General features: G+C 36.6%; 1 protein-coding gene across 2 annotated transcripts in view; it reads right to left on the bottom strand.

Moving 5' to 3' along the window:
- The window catches only part of CDH13 (cadherin 13), a 517,510-nt gene that overhangs the window by 297,603 nt on the left and 195,033 nt on the right, over nucleotides 1-24,874 (bottom strand). For both annotated transcript variants that reach the window (XM_032990683.2, XM_032990682.2), the window contains exon 4: nucleotides 10,456-10,572. In XM_032990683.2, coding sequence (XP_032846574.2) covers nucleotides 10,456-10,572 — 117 coding nt within the window. The remainder of the gene's footprint in view (nucleotides 1-10,455; nucleotides 10,573-24,874) is intronic.

The raw sequence follows: 24,874 nt of genomic DNA, 5'->3' as shown, positions 1-24,874 counted from the left end.
TCCAAATATTTTAATAGCCATCTCAATTCTTAGATAGAATTTGTATAAATATTTATTCTACGTTATTCACCTGTTCTTCAGAAATATGAGATAGATAGTAACAGAGCAGGAAAATAAGATATGGAAGAACAACAATGAAACTGATACTTGTTGACATAAGAACAGATGAAATTGGGAGACTTTCCAATAGAAGCAATATGCAGTCACAACAGCATTTTATAGATTAAAATGGGAGAAAAAGCATGTACACAGTCAATAGCATAAACCAAGAAGAGAGTACATGAAAGTGGTTATGTGTGTACAAGCCTGTACTCATTTATTGTTATGTTTCTCTGAGTATGCATGTGTACATAAATATAGTATGGAGAGCATGATTCCTATGTTTAAATTCCAAATAATATAAATCCCAATAATTAGCATGACTTCATAAACAGTCTCAGAAAACTTAAAGAATATGGCCGCCAAATCAAAAATCAATGCTCTTGCTAATTTAATTACAGAACATTGGAAAGCAGGTTAATCCAAAAGTAGAGTTGTCTGAATTTTCATTTGCCTTTGCTTAAGCAATGTTTCAATGGAAGAAAGTGATTTTTCACTTTTTGAGTGATTTTAAGGAAAGTATTCGTCAAACTAGAATGTTCTTTTTAAAAGATAAGAAAAAGTAAATTGGAGATTTCTGTAATTGAAAATTTTAGTTCAAAAGTGGATCATTAATTACAATGAAATAATATTCTTATATATTTGACTGAAAGAAAAATAGGTCAAGAATTAAAACACAGCTGCCATTATAGATATTTAGCATTATAGTCCTTCACCTACCCTACTGATCTGTTACTACACATCACTCCAAAATGCAAGAGAAAAAAATTCAGAAGAATCATCCACGTATGATAAAGCCAAGAGCAAAAGACAAAAAGGTTAAAATTAGTTGGTAATCATTGAAGACATCCAGCAGTTAGTCAGAAGGAAGAAAATTATATTGTCCCCTGAATGACAGCTATTTACTCCACCTTACAGATGAGCCATATATAATGCATATAATTTTTCCTTCTGGAAATTCTCTGCCAGACATCTTTTCTTAATACCACTTTAACAAGCCACAGCTAGCAATATCAAGTTTGTCACCAGTCCAGTCTGCAAAATGCCTTTATTAAAGTCTTTCATTAATGGAAGTACCAAGGTTGACAGTATGACAGTATTTAGTTTGTAAATTGGCAGAGATAAGTTATTTTTCCTCCTAAAATGACATTCAATTGGATATTGCTTTATATTACACTATACACTTGCTAACAACTGACTTTGCATAATAGGAAACCAAAGGAATAATTTGGAATGAAACAGGAAAATGATCGGCTGGAGAAGGTATAGTATCCAGATGACAAACAGACCACATCCAAAGCTGTATGAATCAATCCACAGCTATCAAGTAAATATCTTAATTGATTTAAAGGAAGCTCTGTGGTCATATTCTCTCCACTGGCTTCTGTATTCTGCAGATCTCATCTTCCTGCTAGTAATATATTAACATAGCACACTGCTAAGTAATGCTGGATAAGTCTGTTGCATTTGTCATCCTATTTAAAAGAAGGTCTTATTGTAACAAGACTTGTAGGAAGAAATTTTACAAATACCAAGCAAAGAGAAATCTTGGATCCAAACATCCTGTTTTACCAATCCAAGATTACAGAATTAGGCCCTACCTGTTAAGGTTAAAATTTGGCCCTATTAAGAATACAGACATCAAGGTTTTGCTCAGAAGTATACATTCAATAAGAAAATAGATTTTTCAAGATGGATATATTGAGTGCTTATTTCAAATAAATGAATTAAACCAAGACAGAGAAAAGTCAAGGTGGATAACAAAAAAAAAAAAAAATGTTAGTCAACTCAGGATATAGAAACATCTTGGAAGACTGTAAAGATGAAAGTTAACAAAAAAATCAATATATTTTCATGAAAACCATGGAGAACCAAGTGAGGAAAACACAATTCAGTAACTATTATTCTGCATTCTTAGAAGGGGCTTTCTGGCTGCCTCTGTCAATGGCACTCTCCATTCATAGTATGCTCAGTAAGACCCTTCATGTGATTCTTAAAACATAAGCCTGGGGGGTTATTTGGATTGATGAAGCTGGAAGAGAACCTTTGAGTTTATTTTTGCAAAGATGACTATAATTAACCATTTAGGAAAAAAAACAAACCAAACCAAAACAAAACAAAAAAACATTATGAAAAGGTGTCTAATATTGGGCATCATTAGATGAAATATTTGTTGCATCTAAAAATAAACCAAACATTTTCCTTAAACTTTTGTCTAAAATTCAATTACTGTGTCAAAGAAAAATTAGTTGCCAGGGGTTTATTTCATCTTAGTTACTTTACGTAGGTAATTTACAGACAAGGACAGATTTTTTTCTCTATACTTTCATCTGCAACACAGTTTAAGATACCACCTTCTGAGATCAAAGTTCACACAAACAATGTGACAGTTAAACTGGAGTATCCTTGCTAAACAGCATCAGAGCATAAAATATCTTCTGTTTGGTGCTCTCCATAAGGTCATTAGCATGATTTATTATGAAGCAGGAAATTAGATTCTGGATATTTCAATACTGGGCAGAAAATTCAATTCCATCATTGCCATAGAACCATATTATCTCCAACAAACTTGTAACTATAGTAACTAGATTAGAAAGTATTCCTCAAATGTTTAAAAAAAATTATTTTATTTTTATTAATGACACCAAATACTGAAAAATAATGGTAAATTCTTATTATTTTCCAGTTTTCCAAGGCATATGCTACTCAAGCATGATTCTTCTGAAAGATCTTAGGTAAACAGGAGTATTTTAACAAGGCTTTCCATTAAAATTCTGTTAAAGAGAACAAATGCTATTGAAATAGTTTATGTGACTATTTAAAAAACAAAAAAACATAAAAAAAAAAAAAAAAAAGGAAATTTGAATAGAGACCTTTCAGAAAAAGAGAGAAATTTGAAGTACTGTTTTCACTTAATGATTTGTTAGGACATCAAATACATATTCTTTAATGAAAATTAATATGTTGTAGTTTAATATTTGATGTATTTGCATCAAAAGCCCTTTAATTTAATGGAGTGCTGTTCATTTCATTACATTCATTGCTGAGGTAGGTTGGTATTTTTCCATGAAGGTCAGAAGTGTGCCATTCCTTCATGCAAGCCATGAATTTGATTGGATGTTAAATGCTGACATCTCCAACAGTCCGTTCAGTTCCAACTCAGCAGGGTATTACACATTTTCAAGAATGCTAGAATAGCAGGAAACCTCTAGGTGTCTGCTCTTTCAAGATCAGAAGCAGCTGTATTATGCAACTGTGATCGTTTATTTATTAAACTTAGTATTCCCTCCTCAGTATTTCTGTTGGAAATTAATTCCTCTCCTCTGGGGACTAGAAACTTTTATTCTAATCTTACACCAAAATTTATATCCATTAGTTATCACAACAGTGTATTCCTTTCACTTAAATTATTACACTCACTCTGAATTTACAGAAAACACTTAACTGTGCTAGGCTGAAAAAATCGAGGTCATATATATTTCTTCCCAGTCTTACTGTACTAGTACCATAACTTGATTTTTCTCTAATCCCAATCTTTTTCTTGCTGGATTAGAAAGAGCTTTATTTATTAACTGTTTATTGCCTAAGCACTATTCATCAACACAACCATGTTTTGTTTTGTTTTGTTTTGTTTTTTCCCTTTTGCCTCTTGTTTATATAGCCTCATCTGTAGATGTGTCTTTTCCTGCACAGAATGATAGACATACTTTAGCAGAGTGCTATCCCTATATGCCATCAGACTTTGGTGTAAGAAAACAGAATTCCTGGTATCTGAGTATCTCCATCTACTCTCCAAAAAAGGTTCTCACCCTGCAGTGCCTCCCAAGAGCCAATCATTCCAGTATCTCCCTGATGGTACCACTTTTTCAGCTGTCATTGAAATATTCTTGCCTTCTGGACAAGTCAGAATTCTTGCTGATGACCACCTCCCTCTTTTCTGAGCATATTCTTTGGAAGAGCCTGATCATTACATTTGACGTGGTGGTGATTTGAAAACAACTAAATGGATATTAAAAAAAAAAAAAAAATCCAGTGGATTTTCCCTGTAGACCTCAGACCATCTTCTAGTTCTATAGTAAGAAAACATTCTCTTGCTTCTGCATCACTTATAGTAACTGACAAGATTCAGACTAACAGCTCAGATTCAGACCTTTACCAACTGAGAAGTCGGTAAGGAGACACAGATCTCCCACTTGGTGTTGGAAAGGCTTTTAGGTTTAGCTCCTCTGTTCTATATGCTGGCAAACACTATTATCTTCCAGACTTGACACCCATCCTAGCTATGTCCTTTTCCTACTCCACTTTTCTTTAGGCTCTCTCTCCCAACTGCCTCATTTTCAGCCTAATTTTCCAGTAGAACAAATACACTTAATTCAACTTTTATTTCACTCTTGTCCTTGTTCCTCTGTTGCCTTTCACATGTCCTCCTCTAATCTACAACTCTTCTCTCTAGGTTCTCTACAGAGGTCAGTGGATCATGATCATCTCTCTTGACAATTCTATCACCTTCTTTTCAAACTTTTGCCTGAAGTTTGACATTTTTTGCAGCTGTATCTTTAGTACTTAACACTTGTCTTCTGTGAAGCATATAATTTATCATATATAAATAGCCTCAATCAGATAGCCACTCAAAAATAATAAGCTTCTAGCAGCTTTTCCATCCAGTTATCTTCAGTTTCCTCCCCTCTTCAGGTTTTTTCTATTGCTGTATTAACAGACAAGCTGTGTTTTCTCTTTGCCTTAAACTCATAGCTCAGAGGAGGAAAAAAACTCACGTCCTCATAGATCTTAAAGATTTCTATCCTGTTTGCTAGCCTGCAGTGTTTTTACTCTTGAGCTTTTGTTTAGGTCAGTCCTGCTATCTAATTGTCATTTGGCAACTAACTGTCCATCAGCCCAGATTAGAGGGAGGGATATATATACAGTATCTGATGCAAAATACCTAAACAAACACCCCCTCCTTCCAAAAGGACTAAACAGCCAAGTAACAAAGAAAAAAATTCTCTTACTATCAAAAATAAGGTTTTGCTTTTTCTTCATTCTGCGGTTTCCTACAAAGTCTCCTGTATACCTCTGCCTTCTGGCCTTCACTGAGCATAAAAAGTCCTGCCAGTTTTAATTGGACCACTTGTGGTTTCCAGATTTTAGTGTCAACAGTTAAAATACTCATTCTTATGAAGGACAGTTCCTTTAAATTAAAAGATAGGATCATGGATTCACCACATGTCCATCAGTAGAATCCATAGCAAATCCTTTCAGCCTATATTAAAACACACTCATTTTGTAGATGTCTTTCTCTCCTAATGCCTGGAAGAAGAGCTGGAATTCATTGGCCATCTCCATAATTACCTTCCCGCACTTTGAGCTCTACATTCGTGTAAGGATTAAATTTCAAAAAGTACCATCATGCAATTCACCACCACAGTTAAAGTGTCTCTGGAGATTGTCATCAAATAGATAACACTATAGAATCTCTACTCTTAAGTTAGTCTTAGAAAACATTTCCATAGCATAGTGGTGAATAACCTATCACCATAATTACAAAATAATCCTGCACCCCACTGTTTTGTACTTCATTTGACTTAATGTGGACAAATAAACCGGAAAAGTAACATATGGAGAGAGACTAAAAATTGAATATCATATCCCTGTGCTATATCAGCAAGAGCTAAACATAACACATCAATAACAGTCAACAGTTGTAGCCTGGGCCATCTGGTCACAAAGGCCCACATTATCAAGATTGTATTAAAATATTTTAATTTCACTATTTTCCCTCAGGAATGAAGGATAATATGCCAAAGTTTAAATTCTGCTAAAAGGTGAGATTCCTCTACCTATAAACACAGCACATCTATGATAATTATTTAATTAAGAGATACACTAATGAAGGGTGTGCAAATGGCAAGACAATAATCTAATTCCTAAGTGGGTATACTGGAAAGCCAGTAACAGCACTGAGAATAGCCTCTACACAACTATTTCCTTGTTAAACTAAATACTAATTTGTATTTTTGTAATTAATTTAAACAAACCATTTTTTTCACTTGTCCGGTGCAATATCTCCTTCCTAATTTATATTATCAAACCTTAATAAATAGTCCCCTAAAATCCCCATTTTTTATGTTGTTGTTTCCTAATTCTGATATAAAATGTAATTAATTGTTCTCCCCCTGCTCTCCTATTTTTGCATATCTGTCCTGCTCCCAACCAAGTGCTAATAAGCAGTTCAACTGTTGGTGGCAGCTGCAATCACTTCCAACCAACATTGTGCATTTCCAGGCAACATGGGTTGAAAAGCAAGAGGCAGTCAGGACAGATGAGTAAACTACGCTGGTAATTTGCTAAAACAGGTGAAAGAAAGATAAAAGTAACACACTCAGAGTGCAGCTGGAAACCTAACTTTTATGTGGACATCCAAACCGGACCACATGATGCTATCAATCAGAATTAGTCATACCTGAAAGTATCACTATCCTATATTTCATTCAGTCAGGAAAGCTTCACATTCTTGTGTTCTGGGCTTGTATGAGTGGCAGGGTTTCTGGTAGCAAGGAAGGGGGCTACAGCAGAGGTCCCCTGATAAATAAGGTTCTCAAAGCTCCCCCAGCTCCAAGTCAGACCCACCTCTGCACCAAGGCTGAGCCACTTAGTTGTCCCTCTGCAATAATGTATTTAAGAAGAATGTAAGAGGAGGAGTCGTGACATCTATGTGAACACCAAGGTCAGTGAAAGAACAGAGGAGGAAAGCGGGGGGAGAGGCACTGGTGCAGAGCCACCTGTATCCCATGGTAAGACTACAGGGTCTGTCCCCCCACTACCATCTATGGACGTCACCAGTGGAGCAGATGCCAAACCTGCAGCCTGTGGAGGACCCCATATCAGACAGGTGACTAAGCCCAAAGGAGGCCAGGGCTCTGTGGGAAGAAGGACACCCACTGCTGTAGTTTGGTGCTGGGAGGATTGCAACACACAAGGGTGACCCACATTGGGGCAGCTCGGGAAACGCTGCGGTCCATGGGAGGGACTCATGTTTGTGGAGGACTGTCTCCTGTGAGAGGGGAATCATGAAGGTTCAGGGGAAGAATGTGAACAGTTCCCCCCACCCTGAGGAGAAAGAAGTGGCAGGACTGACTGCCACCCCTGTTCTCTGCCTCTTGCTCTGCTGGAGGGGAGGAATTAGAGAAATTGGGAGCAAAGCTGAGCCCAGGAAGAAGGGGGGGGTGGGGGAAGGTGTTTCTAAGATGTAGTAATGCTTCTCAATGTCCTACTCTGTCAAATGTTGTTGTTGTTGTTAGTGTCTGTATTAAATTTATGTTCTTGTTTTCCTTCCCCTAACGAGTCTGTCTTTTGCCTGTGACCGTAATGGGTGAGTCATCCCTCCCTGTCCTTATCTCAACTGCCATGCCTTTATTTTCTCATTCCTGGTGCTGGGGGGGAAGCGGGGAGTGAGGAGCTGCGTGTTGCTCAGTTGCCCTCTCAGCTCATATCACAACATCCTGAGAAGAAGAAAACGTAACTTTGCAGTAACAAAGATGAAAGCAAAACAAAAGTTGGAATTATTTTTCACACAGGAAAAGGTGTGGTTATCCCCCCTTGACACACACACATTATTGTACTGGAATTCCTTGTTCCTAAATTATTTTATTGCTATGTTTACTGCTCTGTCTGAATCAAAGATAAACTGCCTCACATTTCAATTTCACAGATATTTGCCTGGGAACGCCCATTATGGAGGAGCTCAGAATACTGCTGACAGTGTTGGGTAGACAAGGTGAGTCCTTGTAGGCCCCTGGGGTATGAGGTAAACTCTGCTGTTCCCACCACAGCAAACCTACACAGGTATTCAGTCCTGACTGATGACAGTTACATGACAAAAGTTTGATTCAGAATCTGCTTCGCTTTCTTCTTCCTTCTCATTTTAAAAATTTTATTATAACATGCAAATTATCCATTCTCTGTATGCTTTCTCTCTTCCCCAAAGCACTATAAAAACCATAGCTACTAAACACATCTACAATGTCCCTTCACAATGTTTACAACAGACCAGAGACATCAAAGTTTAAGTTAAAGAGAAATGCATACACACCAGAAACTGTAATTCATCAGTCCATGTAGTGCCCTGTTGAGGCTTCTAAAGATAAGTTTCAAAATATTGTGGAAGAGGAAATATATGTGTTTCTCAGTCCTCACAGAAGTGGTCAACTAAATGATTTTTTGCAAATTCGTGAAGCTATGTACAGCTCACAATAAACACCTAAAGTTAAATGAGATAGATGATCAAATTTTTCTACAGTTTGTGCAGGATCTGAAACAAGTCCATGAATTGGGTGTTTAAGGCTCTCTAGATTAATAGACTGTTCTATTTCTGAAGACTTCACGGCCTATCTTATGAAGATCTGTGACATATCAAAAAGACCTAAAACAACTGCTTTTATTTTCAAGCATTGTCTCCTACTGAATTTTCAAGTTAGGGAGAAATAGAATTTCTTCCCTAATATCAGTATGTGTGATGCTCCAAACCTTTTTATTTCTGCTTTGTTAAGCTTTCAGTTGCAAATTATTGCAATTGACCTAGAATATTTCTTTCCATTATTTTAAATATCTGTAAAATTTTTGTCTCACTTGACACATACACACTCTATGTTACTACTTGCAATAGACTATAGCAAAAATACTCATGTCTAGATACCTAAATTAGAGATATACTGAAAAAACATATATATTTAAAGATTTTTTAAAAGTGATGACAGCTCAAAGTATTTCAAGGTGCTGAACATTTGTAGTTCCTATAGTTTAAATATTGTTTGAGGACAGGTATCTTAGGGACTTTGAAAAACAGACCGCAAGCTGCTTTTACACTTTCTGTTTGTATATTATCTAATGCACTTGTGATTCCTGACTAGTATTTCAGGAATAATAACAAATCAAGATGAAAAAATGCTAGGAAAATGTTTAAGTACAAATAGGATCTCAATAATCTTATTCTGATTAAGGAGTCTCAGTTAGCAGGACTAGCATTCTAAACTCCCAATAAAAATATTTGATGAAGGCATTTCTGGAGAGCAACGCACGACCTCAGATCCAAAAAATCAGTGTTCATAAGCAGTAGGGGTGGAAGGTGGCAAGGAGAAATAAATCAGTAAAAACAACAAAAAGAAGAAAGTCTATAGATCTGCATATAAGTAACCTTCTTAATTCTCTCACTGCCTTAAAATTGCACAAGAGACTTAAAAACTAACTAGTTATCACTAACATATTAACCAACAATATTTAGTATAGTCATTAATTCTCAAACACTGAAATGTTAAGGGAAAAGTTCAGGACAGATTGTTGAGAAAGACAGAAAAACTTACAGAAATTTATGAGACCGGTATAAATTACTGATGGGGAAAGGGGAGAAAATTAAATCTTCATGGATTATTCTTTCTTTTTACTGTTAGGAAAACAAACTTTCCTAATTATTGAAGGAACTGATTAGGTGCAAGCTGGCTAAACTATACACTGAATGTAGAGTAAAATTCTGCCCCCGAGCTGTGCATTTAGCTCCAGTGATCATATCTGTGGGAATTAGGAACAGAATCCACAGCTGTATGGGCCATCATGTTATTAACACACTTACTGAAGTCAGAGCCATGCATAGGAGTCCCTGTTTCAGAACTGGCAACATGAAAAATGCATTCATGTAATTACAACTTCTGATGTCTAAATGGCCATTTGAACAATCACTGTATTTAGTTTTAATGATTTCAATGATAATTTATTTTAGTTTTAATGATTTTGTGTATACAATCTGAAGTTCTGGAAAAGTGGCTGTTAGAACTGTTGTTTATCTGGTTGCCTGCAGACATGACAAAAACTTACCACTTTTTTGTCAGACCTTTGCAAACAACAAAAAGTAAAACCAAAAACACCTGCAAAGATTTATTTTGTCTTTGGACACCAGAAATTAACTAAGGAATGAACAAAAAACTTTTTTACATGCAATTTCTTATTAATTCATTCTATGTCTTGAGAATAAAAATGAGATAATCCATACTATGCAGTCAGATATTCCTCGTAACATTCCTGGCCTAGATTTCAGCCCCAGTCTGACACACAGGTAGGCAGCAACCTCTGCTGAAAATAGCAGCTGCATGAAAACATATGTCTCTGGTTATCTCTGCTTTTTACCAGAATGTATGCTGTTAAAGTCTGACATGAATACAAAGCCATTTTCACCTGTCTACACAATATAGAACAGTATTCTCTGTTCAGTTTTATGTTTCTTAACTTTTTTTGTGGGATATTACTACCAACATGATGGGCATTACAAAATTTTAAATCAAAATTTGATCCAATTCTTTGTTGACTTACCTTGCCAACAGATCTGGGGAACGGTGATCTTTGATTTTCAGGAATTAATATCGGAGTTGCCAAAATAGCCCTTTTTTGTCTTGGAATCCCAAGGTTGCCTTCTATCTTAAAGATTTCCTACAAAAAAAAGAGACGACTAATTACAAAGACTTTCAAAATAATATTCAGTTGTTATTTCCATTCCCTGCATCTTCAGGCAAAATGAACATGAACAACCAGATGCTATGTTTTGTATTATATGTTTGTTTTGTATTACCTTTTTTCCAGCAATTAGTGATAAAATATCAAACTACTTATTTAAATTTGTCAGGTTACCGCACTTATTACAGTGACAGTAGACAGGCCATATGCAGTTTGTATTCCTGTAGACTAGTTTTAAATCTAAGCTAGTGTATCTACCATCCTAACCTGACTGCTTAAATCATAAATTCTAAACAAGGTCTGGCTGACCTCAAATACTTTTATGAAACCTGTAAAAAGCCACACTTCAAATGTCTTACATAATTTTTACATGTCAAGTTGCATCTACATTCAATTGCTTCTCACTCCAGACATTTAATCAAACAGCCCTTACAAGTGAGTTTGCTGAGACTGCTCCCAGCTAATGAACTCTCAATAAACACCAAAATATTGTAATTTAAAAATAAAAATAGACAGCAAAACCCAGGTGTAACTTAGAATATCAGCTAATACGGAGGGTTCTTTGTGTGTTGGATCTTCTGGGTTGTTTGGATTTTTTTTCATTAGAGGAAACTTCATGCTACTATATCAGAAAGAACAAAAGTAGAAATGGTTTATACACAAGGTTTCCTTTTCCTGTTGCATTTCCGGAATACTTAGTTCTAGCTGAGCTTCAGGCATTTCAGCACTTTATGAGCTACAGCAAACTTCACATTGGCCTCTGGCCCCTAGAAAACTCTGTCTGTCACACCTTTGCTTTCTCCTCACTTCTGCTCTCTGATCCTCTCTGTGTGCACTCTGCACAAGCTGTAGTTTCCCAGAGATCATGCTCCTCCTTTTGCTTCCTCCTACAGTCTCTGCAACTCTATTCTCCAAGCATAGTAACTACTGAGGTGTCTCCCCATCTCCCAAAGCTCTCCCCTTGATCCACATCCCTTTCTGGAAAAAACAACAACAACAACAACAACAACAACAAAAACACACACGGAAAAAAGTAAAATAAGCCAAAACCAACCAAAAACCCCCACCAATATACAAATTTGTACTGTATTGATAAATGTGAAACTGGAAAAAGGTTTAGACCACTACTATTCATTCAGGCTGTCATGACAGTTTTACAATAGAAATCACAGGTTAAATTAAATGTCTAATTTCAATAAGGTAGTCACATCCTACAGATAACAGTTTTCTCTGCTCTCCTAATGCAGAAACTCCAAAAATCTAAGTTTCTCAGTCAGTTCTGAAGTCCATGTTTTAATAGTTGCTACTTTATTACATAAAGAGAGCTCCATCCCTAAGCTGTATTTTTATAACATTGCAAAGCTGAACGAGTCTTTTTGGTGGCACGATCTGGATATCCATCAGTCAAGAACTGCACAGGCTGCTCCTGCTGCCATCTGTATAGGTGCCTCCCATCTCACGAGCCTATCATCACCAAAAACACTGCTTTAGCATCACTTCTCAAATTTGACAACAAACAGCAACAAGGGAAACTCTCAAGTCTTCAACAGTTAGATTTAGTCATGATAAAGTCAAAGAGTAGTGGGAACCATGCTGAGAATCTCTTCTCACAATTTTGCCAATGTTCATAACTTTTTGAGGCTCACCCTGACACAGTTCCCATCTCTTCCAAAGGCTTTGCCACTTCTCTCTAATCTTTCAGTTTGCATGCCACTTGGGTCCCCATTTTTGTCATTCAATTCCTCTCCCAAAAGAATTTTTCTTAATAAAAATTCATGAGAAAGTTCAAGATAAAAACATTTGAAGTGTCAAATAAAAAAGAAAGAGCTGAATTCTGTCCAAAGGCAAATGCACAGAGCACTAAGCTTTCAAAATCACTTACACTGTAAACACAGTGGAGTTTCATAGAATGGTTTGAGTTGGAAGGGACTTCAAAGATCAGCCTGTTCAACCCCCCTGCCACGGGCAGGGCCCCCTTCCCCCAGCCCAGGGGGCTCCCAGCCCCGTCCAACCTGGCCTTGAACCCTTCCAGGGAGGGGGCACCCACAGCTGCTCTGGGCACCCTGGGCCAGCGCCTCACCACCCACGCAGGGAAGAATTTCTGCCTTAGATCTCATCTAAATCTCCCCTCTGTCAGTTTATAACCATCACCCCTCATCCTATCCCCACATCCCCAATCCAGAGTCCCTCCCCACCTCTCCTGCCCCCCCTTTAAGCCCTGGGAGGCTGCTCGAAGGGCTCCCCGGAGCCTTCTCTTCTCCAGGCTGAACCCCCCCAACTCTCTCAGCCCGGCCTCCCAGGGGAGCTGCTCCAGCCCCCCCAGCATCTCCGTGGCCTCCTCTGGCCCCGCTCGAGCAGCTCCGTATCCTTCTGCTGTTGGGGGCCCCCGAGCTGGCCCCAGCACTGCAGGGGGGTCTCCCCAGAGCGGAGCAGAGGGGGAGAATCCCCTCCCTGGCCCTGCTGCCCCCCCTGCTCTGGCTGCAGCCCAGGGCACGGGTGGGTTCTGGGCTGTGAGCACACATTGATGGCTCACAGTCAGTCTTCCATCCACTAATACTCCCCAAGTCCTTCTCTGCAGGGCTGCTCTCAGTCCACTCCGTGGAGCTAGTTTGGCTGGCGTGTCTGAGACATTTCTAAGAAGAGTAATAGTGACCACCAGTATGTCTAAAAAGAAATGCTAGTTCTTTAGCTCAGCAGCAGCAGTGCTCAACTGTTCACAATTTTCACTCATGTTAACTTCTACCTTAAGGTTACCCTTCAGCTCATGAAAATGTAAGGAAGAAGTTTGGACTTATGCTCTTTGGAAATAAGACATTTGTTCATATCTGCATCTCTGTACCATAGAATGGTTTGGGTTGGAATGGACCTTTAAAGGTCATCTTGTTCCAACCCCCCTGCAATGAGCAGGGACAAATTCAACCAGATGAGGTTTCTCAGAGCCCCATCCAACTTGACCTTGAATATTTCATGTTTCTCTCTATGCTAGTTTGAGGAGTAAAAGGAATTTTTACATTGTTCAATATCCAGATCTCCCAGTTTTGGTAGTCACAGACCCACAAGCAATTAATTCATCACTTTGTCATGACAGGTTATCCTTATACTTTCCTAGAAGGTCCACCAGTGAAAGAAAAAGCCAGATTATATTCAACGAGTCAACACTGAAATCATCAATACAAAGAAGTGAAGTTCTAAAGGAAAGCAGCAGGGTGGTAAGAGTTAAGGCCTTCAAGTCCATATTTCCAAGAAGGACTTTGGAACAAAAAAAAGGAAAAACAGTATGATTTGTTTGGTAGGTTTTGTTTCTAAGCACAGTTAGTCTTTTGCATGGAGAAGAAAGGTTCTGAAGATTGGGCACAGAAATGTAAGCACTTCTCTGAGTATGTTTCACACTGTTTATTCTTCAAATCTCACTGCTGGTTTTTAAATACAGATTTATTCATGATGATTTCTCTCTTTCTCATTATCCCCTGGTGTCTAAGAGCAATATGACTGATTAAATGAATAGCCAAAAGTATCACTATAGAATGCAGGTAAACAGAAAGGAAGAAAAGGTCAAGAGTACTTCACCAACACATTTAATAATTCACTTCTGTTAGTGGTTATCATAATGACTTCCCCATTTGTAAAGAGCAGGGGAAAAGAAAGAACATATTGCTTGATCCTCAACTAGTATATAAGTCAGAAGCCAAGGAATCTGAAATTATACATTCACTTAGAACCTGCTTCGACAAACACTGAAAAGATTCTAATTCATGGATGGATATATTGCATAATAATAATTTTTACTGAATTTAAGTAATTAATTTATTGAAGAAGTAGCTCACAAGGAATATGAAATTATTCCAGAAATAGACAGAAATTTTGCTTCAAATTTGCTTACAGTATCAGGGTAATACTATAACAGGAGTCTTCTTTTGCCCCTTGACACAAGTGAAACCCACAAAGGAGTCTTCCATTATCTTTGCTGGAACCAGTTGATCGAAGTCTATTGTACCAACCAAAGATTATAGTAACTACCATGTCTTTGTAGCAGTCATGACTCCAGACAAGTATTTATGTGCCAGGAGTCTGGAGAGCTTAGAATGTCATGTCTCAGATGGGTGGTGTTCAACCAGCACCCAGAGAGCCAACGGCTATGATTACCATCTGCTTCTCCCACACCTGCTGCTCTGCACAACAAACAGAAACCTAAGGTATGTGTCTAGGAATATACACCCACAAGCAAAATTAAAAAAAAAAAATAAAAACAAATTAAATATATGCCTTCCTAAGAAAAGTGCACCAAAGAATAAAAAATCTAGTTTTCTGGATGAACTTAAAAAATAATAATAATAAAAAAATAAAAAAAAAAAAAAAAAAAAAAAAAAACCACAAAAAAACCCCATCAAAACAGTGGGAGAGAAATTCTACCAGGTTCTTTAGTTTTACTATTTAACTGCAATATCACATCTGTGATCACTATTTTTCAGCTGCTGTTTCCATGGACATTGGATTATCTGATCAGAATTGAACTATCATTTCAATGTCCACCATTTCATAACCAGCTTTTACAACCTATTTTTGACTTCATTAAATTCTCTTTCTAGACATGGAATTGGTACAGCAATAGTTCACCCAATATGCTGATTCGCTGGCAACAAAGCTTGATTCTCTAATCACATTAAGCAAGAAATAAACACAGTCTCCTCATTTTTCCAACGTTTTGATTAGGCTTTTATTGAAAGATGCCAATTTGCCCAAACTATGATGCTACACAAGTTGCGATTTCTCTAAATCCCTTGAGAACTGATCCACTGTGTTTGGGTTTTCTTTCTTTTTACCAGGGGTTCTTGGGAGCATTGCAGTACTTGAATATTTGAATGGATGGCCTAGTCACTATCCAGTAGCAAGCACCATCACTCTTGGCAAAGCAAATTTCATTAGAACTTGCCATGGGAATAAGGTGGCTGAATACTGATATCGATTTGTTAGGATAAGGGTTGGAAACATCACTGGAGTGGCAATCTGTAATCCACTATGGTGAGCAGAAAAGTGGTTGAGTTTCTTGACATTTAGTTGATTTTATACACTAAGCTTGATGGTTTAAAATGGGGTCAGTCCCAAATACAAAAACTAAACAAAATTAATTGGATGCTTGTTTCAAGCAAAACTCTTCTGAAATAGCAAATGGGACCTGGTATTCAGTGGTATATCAATCTTCCTACAAAATAACATCACTACATAAGACTGAAAAACAAGAACTGCATGAAGATAAATTTAAGAAATAATTTTTATATAATTCTCAGCTGAAAATTCACAATTGTGCTGTAATAATTCATTGCTTTATATATGTTATTTTTATCATCAGAATATTGCTATTATCTGCAGTATTAATAGTTAATGATTTCTAAAACATGTGCCAAAACAGAAAAATATTTTCTCATGTTGTTAATAATATGAAAATCTAAGAAATGTGCTGGAACTTCACTTGTAAATTAAAGAATAACTGTTTCAACAAATGATTAACTCGAATATATTTAAGAACTGTAAAGGTCAATAGCATACACACAAACAACAGCTTCAAAGTAGTTTATCCTCAGTGCCTGTAAATGTCACCCTAAAAATCACATTCGATATTTTAGAAGAGAAAATCCAGCTAAAATCTAGCATGCTAAAGGGAATCAGGTGTGTCAGAGCACATAAGCTTCCAGGCTTGTGAAGCATGATCAGATAGATACAACTGAATAATGGAAATTGCTGGTGGAACTTGATTTAATTACACTAGATGCTTCTACTATTATAATTGATACATAAATAGAGAGGCAGATCCTTACACTGCCTCACCGATACACCCATTAACTTCATAGATACTTGATAATCTCAGATTACAGTTTTGCTTCTGTGCCATTCATTTATCTATGCTATATGTGTTTTTATGGCATGGAGGTTCCTTTTATCTTTAGAAGAATCAAGAAGAACATATTAGGAAAAAATTTATTCTTGTTCAAATCATTTGGTCACATGTAAATGATAAATAATGCTAATTTATTCTTAAGTATTTTTAATAATGCATATGTGACAAAATGTCAACTAACATGGAGACAAAACTGAACTTTTGCTTTGTGAAATGATATATTCCATTATTGTCCTGAATCTCTGTAGTATCTTTTCAGATGGAAAAGTCCTGTTTCTATTCAAGTATAGGTTTCATTCATCTTCATACCTGCCTTATTCTGTGTCAAGGAAAAGTTCTTCTAAAATGATAATGGACTAAACGACATTAACTTTCCTTTTGTACACATTAGCCATAGGAGTCACCTGTTCTGAGAACCGTACAGAATTTACAATAAAGTGCCTTTTCTTTTTTTAAATTAACATTTCAGACTTTTCTTGTCATCATTTAGTGAGTGTTATTTTCATTTTGAACCATATGTGAATCACCCCCTCTTTCAGAAAATCTCATATTGTTTCCACACTGCTCATTAAATATAATGAGGTATCCCTTATACACAAACAACCAAATATGCTCTGACTGACCGCATCTGTCAAACTGCATTGCAAATACAGGCTTAAGGAAAAGACAACAGCTGACCTTATGCCACTGTCTTCACCAGGATACACTAACAACACATCACTTATCACCATTAAAAATACCCTTCTCTCCATCTCTACTGTGCTTACACTTGATACAAAGCAAACAAAACCAGACTGTTTTTAGAGCATGCCAAAAAAAAATTCAAAACTGTTAAATATGTCCCAAAACCTTCAGCACCTTAAGTAAATGTAGCATAAATAAGGAAATCATTTGCTGATGACAATTGCAGATGTATACAAACCTTTAAAAAAGTGTCCTGTAATAAAAATTAATCTTGAAAACAGAGGTATTTTTGGATTTTTCTTTTTTCTTATAATGCAATCATCTCCTATTGGGTTAGATACCAAACTGCTATTGAAATTAATACTAGACACATAGCAGAGTTCTGAAGCAAAGTTTTACAAGTTTGATCCTTTTGAGACTTAAACAAAGTCACATGTAAAACTCATTGCACACAATGGACACAAAGCCTTAACTTCTTAATTCTTAATATTCCTACTGAGTCCACTCAGTGGACTCCTTTATTCACTAGATTGGAGGAACTCAAAATGTGAGAGCTTCTCTTTAACCTCCAACAAGCTTCACACATGTTGAAAGCACCCTGATTTCCAGAGTGAGAAGGAGAAAGAACACACAGAATGCATATCTCAATTATAGGGAATGATAAATTTATCAAAGACAAAGCCTTTTGGTAGGGCAGTAACCTATAGAAAGCCACAAAATCTGTGGATCAGTAGCAGACAACTGACAGCTCCAAATATTGAATAACACAAACAGCCATGAGTAAATTGTTCCATGTTTGATTTCTGGGATATAAGGACAGTTATTAATAAAGAAAATGTGTTTACTATGTAAAATAAATCCTATTTATAGTAGAAGTTGTCCTACCTTGGAAAAACAGCTTTCTATCTTGCTACAGGGCAGCCAGCTGTAAGTATATGGAAGAAAACTAACACATTTTAGACCCATGTTCTGGATTTCTCAAGTGCTATAGAATTCATTACATTATAACAGTGCTGCACAAAAGCAATTTCATGATACCCTGAAGCAATAATACTGTATGTTAAAGTCATGTATACTGTTTAATAGATCTAGTGGCTGCGGTTGTAGTCCCACGTCTGAATGGATGTATAAAACACACTTCTTCCTACCCCATACAAGGCTCCAAGCTGTGATCACAAGTAAAACTTTCTCAGTCCTGCTCCCCAACAATTCTTTTAAAGCTCTATTGCCACATATTTCTTGTTATCCCTCAATTTCTTAATCATCTCCATTCCCTCAAGAAAACAACTCCTCATCTAATTCCAAGCACTGATTATTTACCTTGCTCTTCTTTTCTAAATTCTGCACAACCTTTCTGTTCTTCTTGTCCACCCTCCTGCATTCCCAGAGAACACCTCACTTTCTCCTGCTCCTGGTGTCAGTGTAATTTTGCAAGTCTTGATTTTCTTTAGACAACATTAATTCTTTAACATTCATTTTGAATTTCTCTTGAACACTGATCATACAACTCTATCAAAGTGAAGTCATCTCAAATTTGCTTTTCTGTTTCCAGAAATACCTAATTTTATATATATATATTCTTATACTTCTTTCTGAGCAATTTCTGTCTTGGCAAAGCTTCCCTGTTTCACTCATCTTTATCAGATAACCAGTTCAATTCTCCCACCAAAAGCACAGCCAGTGTCAAAATTTCTGAAATCCTGGTAGATTTGGGAACACTTCTGGTACACATCCTTCAACTCATTCAAGATGAGAAGTAACAGCAATTCCTCATATTGCCATATTTTAACCCTGACTTTCTCACTGGAAGCTGACATGAGATGCATGAAGTACTGCAGCAGATAGATTTGTATATGCCATAGATCAGTGTAAGGCTGGTGAAACCCCACCGTAACACATCCAGGATCTCTCCTGTTCTCACTTCCTCTGCCATTTTTCCTAATGCACAGCCACCCAAGCCAATTCAAGGACTGTATCAATGCTGTCAAATCACAACAGTGGCACTTTAAACTCAGTGTGCATGGTGTAAGCAGAAATTCAAGAAGCAGGACAGCAGAAAAAAGCCCCTTGTTAAGTGACCAGCAGCTCCTGAAGCTTCCATGTCATTATTTCTCACTTTAAATAAAAGCAGGTCTTTGTTTAAAATTGGAATTAATTCATGTCATGTTGGGCAGATACACACATTAAACATTATCTCTTCCTTCTCTCACAATATATTACTAATCCTGACTGTCAAGAAAAATGTCTTATTTTCCCATGCCATAAAATTCTCGGAGGGTTGGGGGGGGGGGGGGGGGGAAGGGGAGAGGAATAAGGAATTCAGCCTTTGGTGTAGGATTTCACAAAACCCAGAAAAAAAAAATCATCATAATGCAGACATTGATTGTATGTCCTATAACCCTACCCTGTACATTTAACTGAGAGGGAGGTTCAATACTTTTCTTCCCAGTAGTACTGGTACACCTTTGCATATAATGTAATGTCGCAGCCCACATCACTTCCTTTTCCTCCTTTTCACTAGATCAGAGCTGTATTGACTCCTAGCAAAAAATAATGTGTTACATAAGACTGCAAAGCAGGAATGTATTATGTTTAGATCATAGATCTGCACAACAAAAAAGTCTGGATATATTCTATTAGACTTGACTATGCATGCATGGTGCTCTACAGAGCTGGAATTCTTGTGCTTTCCTCTCCAGGAGCTGCCAGACTGACAAATGAAGTAGTAGTCGGTGATGAAGACAAAATGCCCGCTTAGATCTAGGCTACAGCAAACTCCTCATTCACCAATCTAAGTTTGAAATTCGGTCGAAAGAGCTGAAACATTAGTGCATTTATCCACTTCATTGTTTGGTCCAGCTACTCACAACAAATTAACTAACAGGCATTAACAGAGTCTAAAGAGCGGAAATCGTAGTGTATTAATCCACTTCAGAACTTGAGCTGTATTTTTACACTTCAATACAAACAAATTAACAGACAGTAACTGTCTGATACCAGAAGCTTAATTTTATTCTGTGATACAAATAAAGAGACAATGTTGTAGTGTCTTGCAGACAGCTTCTTATTACTACCTGAGTGGTACTGACTTTGACTGCATTTGTCAAAGATGAAAATACAAGACCTGAATATTCCCTGCACTATTTGTTCCCACCATGGTGGCCCAAATGAATTCACAGGACAATGTCCCTTACTTCTAAACCTTTCATTAGTTTGGACAATCTTGAAGACCCACATAGTATTGTGAAGAAGAGAGTACACAGGTGAAGCTCTGACTTAAATGAGAGGTATCAAAACATTCACATGCAATAAAACAACTTTTTAAAAAGTATGACTACAAAGACATTTAAAAAAAACAGTCATTCACTCAAATTTTACTTCTAGATCCAATTTCTATAGAACTTGTAAAATATTCTAGTTAGAAATAACAATATTGTTTTGGTTTTGCCCTATCTATTTTGAGGTGGGAAATCAAAGCTCAGCTTTTTTGCAGAACATTTCCAAAAGAAGAGTGAAACATGCAAGATGAAGACCCAGACATAGAGATCTCAGTGGATTCTCACATTTCTCCTTAATCACATGCTGGCAAGTCTAATTCAGGAAATTCAAAGAGTGTACCTGTCAGGAATCAGGAGCCAATTAATTGGTATAGTGGAATAGATCAATGATGCATGAGGTGTAACATCAAGCTGCTAACAATATTAATTGCCACATACTTCAGGAAAAAGAACCTAAAATGGCAGGAGTTATCTTTCACAGTGGTTTGAAGGTGGGTTTTTTTGTGTTTTTTTTGTTTGTTTTTTGGTTTTTTGGTTTTTTGTTTTTTGGGGGTTTTTTTTGCTTTTTTTTTTTTTTTTTTTTCTTTCTGGTATATAACTGCTGAAACTAAAGTTGAGTACATCTTTACAATACATGAATTGTAGCATTGATAGTTCAAATACTGTATATCATTAAAATTCATATGTTTGCACCTGAGCATTTTGCCCTAACAACCTGCAGGCATATAGCACAGACATATTTATATCCCCTACTTCACACCTGTTGACTTTTAACTGAGTGCCTCCATGGGATGAGAACAGTCACCACCTACGCAAACACCAAGTAAACAGGGTTTATTCAAGTTTCCTGGCCAAGAGAAGACAGATCCAACCTTACTCACAGTCTGCATGCCGTCTGTTCGGCAATTCCACTGCTACTCCTATTGCCTTGTTTTTGTAGCATTGGTCATGGGCTTCCTACTCTGGGTTTCTGGTCAGTAGGAAGCAGCATCCAAGATTATTAAAAAGGAATAATACTCTCAAAACTCTCAGAGCAGGGTTGGAGAACTCCATAGGTCCTTATTGAGTACAGTAGACCGGATGAATAGGGACAGACAGTCCAGTGGTCAAAGCATTCACAGGGGATAGAGAAAATACAGATTCATTAATGCTCTAATAATTACTTCCAGATACTTTCCAGTGAACCACAGTATTTCAGTACTTCACAGATCTGAATCCCCCACTTGGGTCTCTTGATTTCCAATCCAGCATCTTTCTGAGAAAGAAGTGATGCATTCAAATGCATTCAAAAGCCTGAGCTTCAACCACAACAGAATACTATCCACACCTTAGTTTCCACTTTTTTGTTCATGTTTCATATTTGTTCAGTTCTGTGAGATAAGTTTTATTTTTATCTGTACACATTGTCTTGCTCCCAAAGTCACTGAAGTCATTAAAGTCAGGCCTGTGATGTCTGCTGCCTTTACTGATGCACTGGAAATTAAAAAGGAGAATTCTAGAATTAAAAACCTGAGATCTCACAGCTTGAGCTAAATCACCAAAATCTCTCTATTCCTCATAATAATCCATCATGCAGCTAGCCTCAGAAGAGAATCGACTGGACTGTTTTTAAATGGCATTATGAATTTGTAAAATTAATTCTTCATTTCTTGTCACACATGCCAAGTACAAATGTTCTGCTTCAAAATGTGACCAAAGACCAATTGTGTATATCAGATTATGCACAGCATGTTGCCTCTATGAAATAACGAACTTCCAAGGAATGTAAGAAAATTCATTCTACTCTGTGTTATTCAACTTTCTTTGCACCATTTTCTTTGGTATCTGCAACAAAATCAAACTATCATCTTAGTGCTTAAGGTTCTGGTTGCTATTGCTTGACCATTTCAGAGTGGAGTGAAGCACAGGATCAATTTCTTAGCTTAAAATAGCTTTATTTTACTGAATTTATCTCATAGAGACAGGTTAATAAATTGCAGCATTCATAATTTGATACATTTTTGTCGCTGTTTCAGTTTGCAAACTGACCATTAACAGACCCTGAAATCTGTGAACAAATACATTACCTACCATTATACATAAGTTTCTCAGATGAGTAATTTTTGATCTTCAGATGGCTCAGGCAGTTGCTTAGACACATTTGTCTGTATTAGTTACACAAGTCATGTGGTATTATTTTTCTTTTCAGATTGGATGGCTTCTGTGAATAAGCAACAGAGCATGAAATGCAAATTTCATGATAGAAAATTCAAAACTTGCTTTTGGCAAGGATTTGATTTATTACATTTACAGCACAAGATGAAAACAAAAAGGTTATCTCTGTGATCTGAATGACTTGACAGGAGAAGTAATGCCTGCGCCACTTGGAGAACTAGTGGCATAAATTGCAAAAACAAACAAAAAAGCACTGAAAAAGGAATTGCATAGAATCAGTGGAGAATGTGGTGGCCTAGGGAGTTTATTTGGCTGAAAATATCATTCATGGAAACATGAAGATGATAAAGAACAGGATGGAAGTTTGGAAGAGTCTTGCTATGGAATAAAATGTAACCTATGCAATAATTTATTTTACTAGTTATCTACATAGAAATTATGGTTTTCTCTTCTATTTATTACTACTTTTGCAGAGACTAGTTAATTTCCTAGATTAAAGTATAGGTAGTTAGGTCAGAAAAAAAAATTATTGAGATTCAAGGAAATTATTATTAATTGGCTTTTTCAGGGTTTTGAGCAAGCAAGAAAGAGAAGCAAGCAGTCCTGTTCATATTGATAGTCACAGCCAGGTCTCATTCAACAAGGCTGAAAAAGTATTCACTAGTATTTCATTGTAGATTATATAGAAATACAATAGAATCTTTTTTTCTGATGATGCTATCAGTATGAGAAACATTGAAACTCACACCTTTTTGCTTCTTTTAATTTTGTAAAAGAACCACTTGTATTTGCCTAAGTGTTTCTCCACTGGCAGTAATGATTTTTCTTTTCTATTGGATGCAATGATTTATAACAGCAAATCATTGGTTCAAAACTAAATATAGAATTTTACTAGCAGAGGCTGTTTCTTTCAGTTGAAGAGAACCAAATATGGTAAAACTATGTTACTGAACAAAATACAGACTGTGAACCAGGCTACTTCTACAAACTATAAAGCGTATATTCAAAATACAGCCAAAGTCATGAAAACCAACCCAACCCCGAAAGAGGAAATACTGCTAAAACACTGAAGAGAAACTTAGAAAACAACAGCAATTTTTTTTTTTTTTTTTTTTTTTTTTTTTTTTTTCCCCCCCGGCAAATATTTAAACCCAGGCTGCAAGGACTGATGGACAATAAAACCATTTGCAAGGAAGAAAAAAAAAAAAAAATCTGATTTTTTGCTGAATTGTAATGCCACATTGAAATATAAAGGTACTGGGTCTCATTTTTAGTAACACTTGTAATACCCAACAGAGATACATCTCATCCCACTACTAATTAGGCAAAGTCTCTGACTAACTTGCCTGGTACTCCCTTCCAAGTCAGCAGCTCTGCTAGAAACTAGTGCCAGTGCATCCCAAATGGCAGCAAGTGTGCCTAGCTGCTGAAGCCTGACATCAGTGCAAAATATTTGTGCCACCTGTGAATTAAAACAGGCTTAGTTTTGGGTGGACTATGATTTACCCATGATTAAGACCAAATCCTTCTGCTAGCAGAAAGAGCACTGAGTGAATTTAAAATATGTGTGCACAGTCCTTGCTTACTGTTTAACAGTCTATCTCAGGAATCCTAGTAAAGGCATTCCACAAAACCAGAGAGAAGGGTCACATTCTGAGCACTTCTCTCAGCATTCAGTCAAATGCCAAAGTGTTCTTAATGAAGTATTAAAACACTGAATATTATTTTGATTAGAAAATAGAAGTATAAATTTTGACTGTAGCAAAACCAGACTTCAATAAACACATATTTTTCCACTGCATACTTTAAAGTTTATATAAAAACTTACACATTTCTTAAATACCAAATAATCACTTATTTTTCCTCTTTCCTTTCTCTAACATGCACCTCAGTCAGATCACTGTCATCCATTTTCAATAGTACATTGCTCCCTTCATAGCTGCATGCAGAAACTTGGTTTAAGGAATATGATCTTATAAATTGCCATTCTTTGCCTACCTTTTAAATAAGGTAGGAGAAAAAAAAACAAACCAAACCAAAACAAAGCAGAAACAAAAACAAACAACAAAACACAAAACCAAAAAAAAACAACATTCTGAGCTAAGATTAAAAGCTGCATTCATATTAAAGAACGGTGTCTTTTTACCATTGAAACTGAAGCTGTAGATTATTCTGTGCTGATAAAATACTACAGTGGGCAAAGAACTTTCTCATAATGAACACTGCTGTAAAACAATTTATCTACAAGAAAGGAAACAAGTTTGCATAA

The sequence above is a fragment of the Tyto alba genome, unplaced genomic scaffold (genome assembly GCF_018691265.1).
Source record: "Tyto alba isolate M040663 unplaced genomic scaffold, T.alba_DEE_v4.0 Super-Scaffold_26, whole genome shotgun sequence".
In the NCBI taxonomy this organism is placed as follows: Eukaryota; Metazoa; Chordata; class Aves; order Strigiformes; family Tytonidae; genus Tyto; species Tyto alba.
This window is presented reverse-complemented; position numbering and strand designations above follow the sequence as displayed.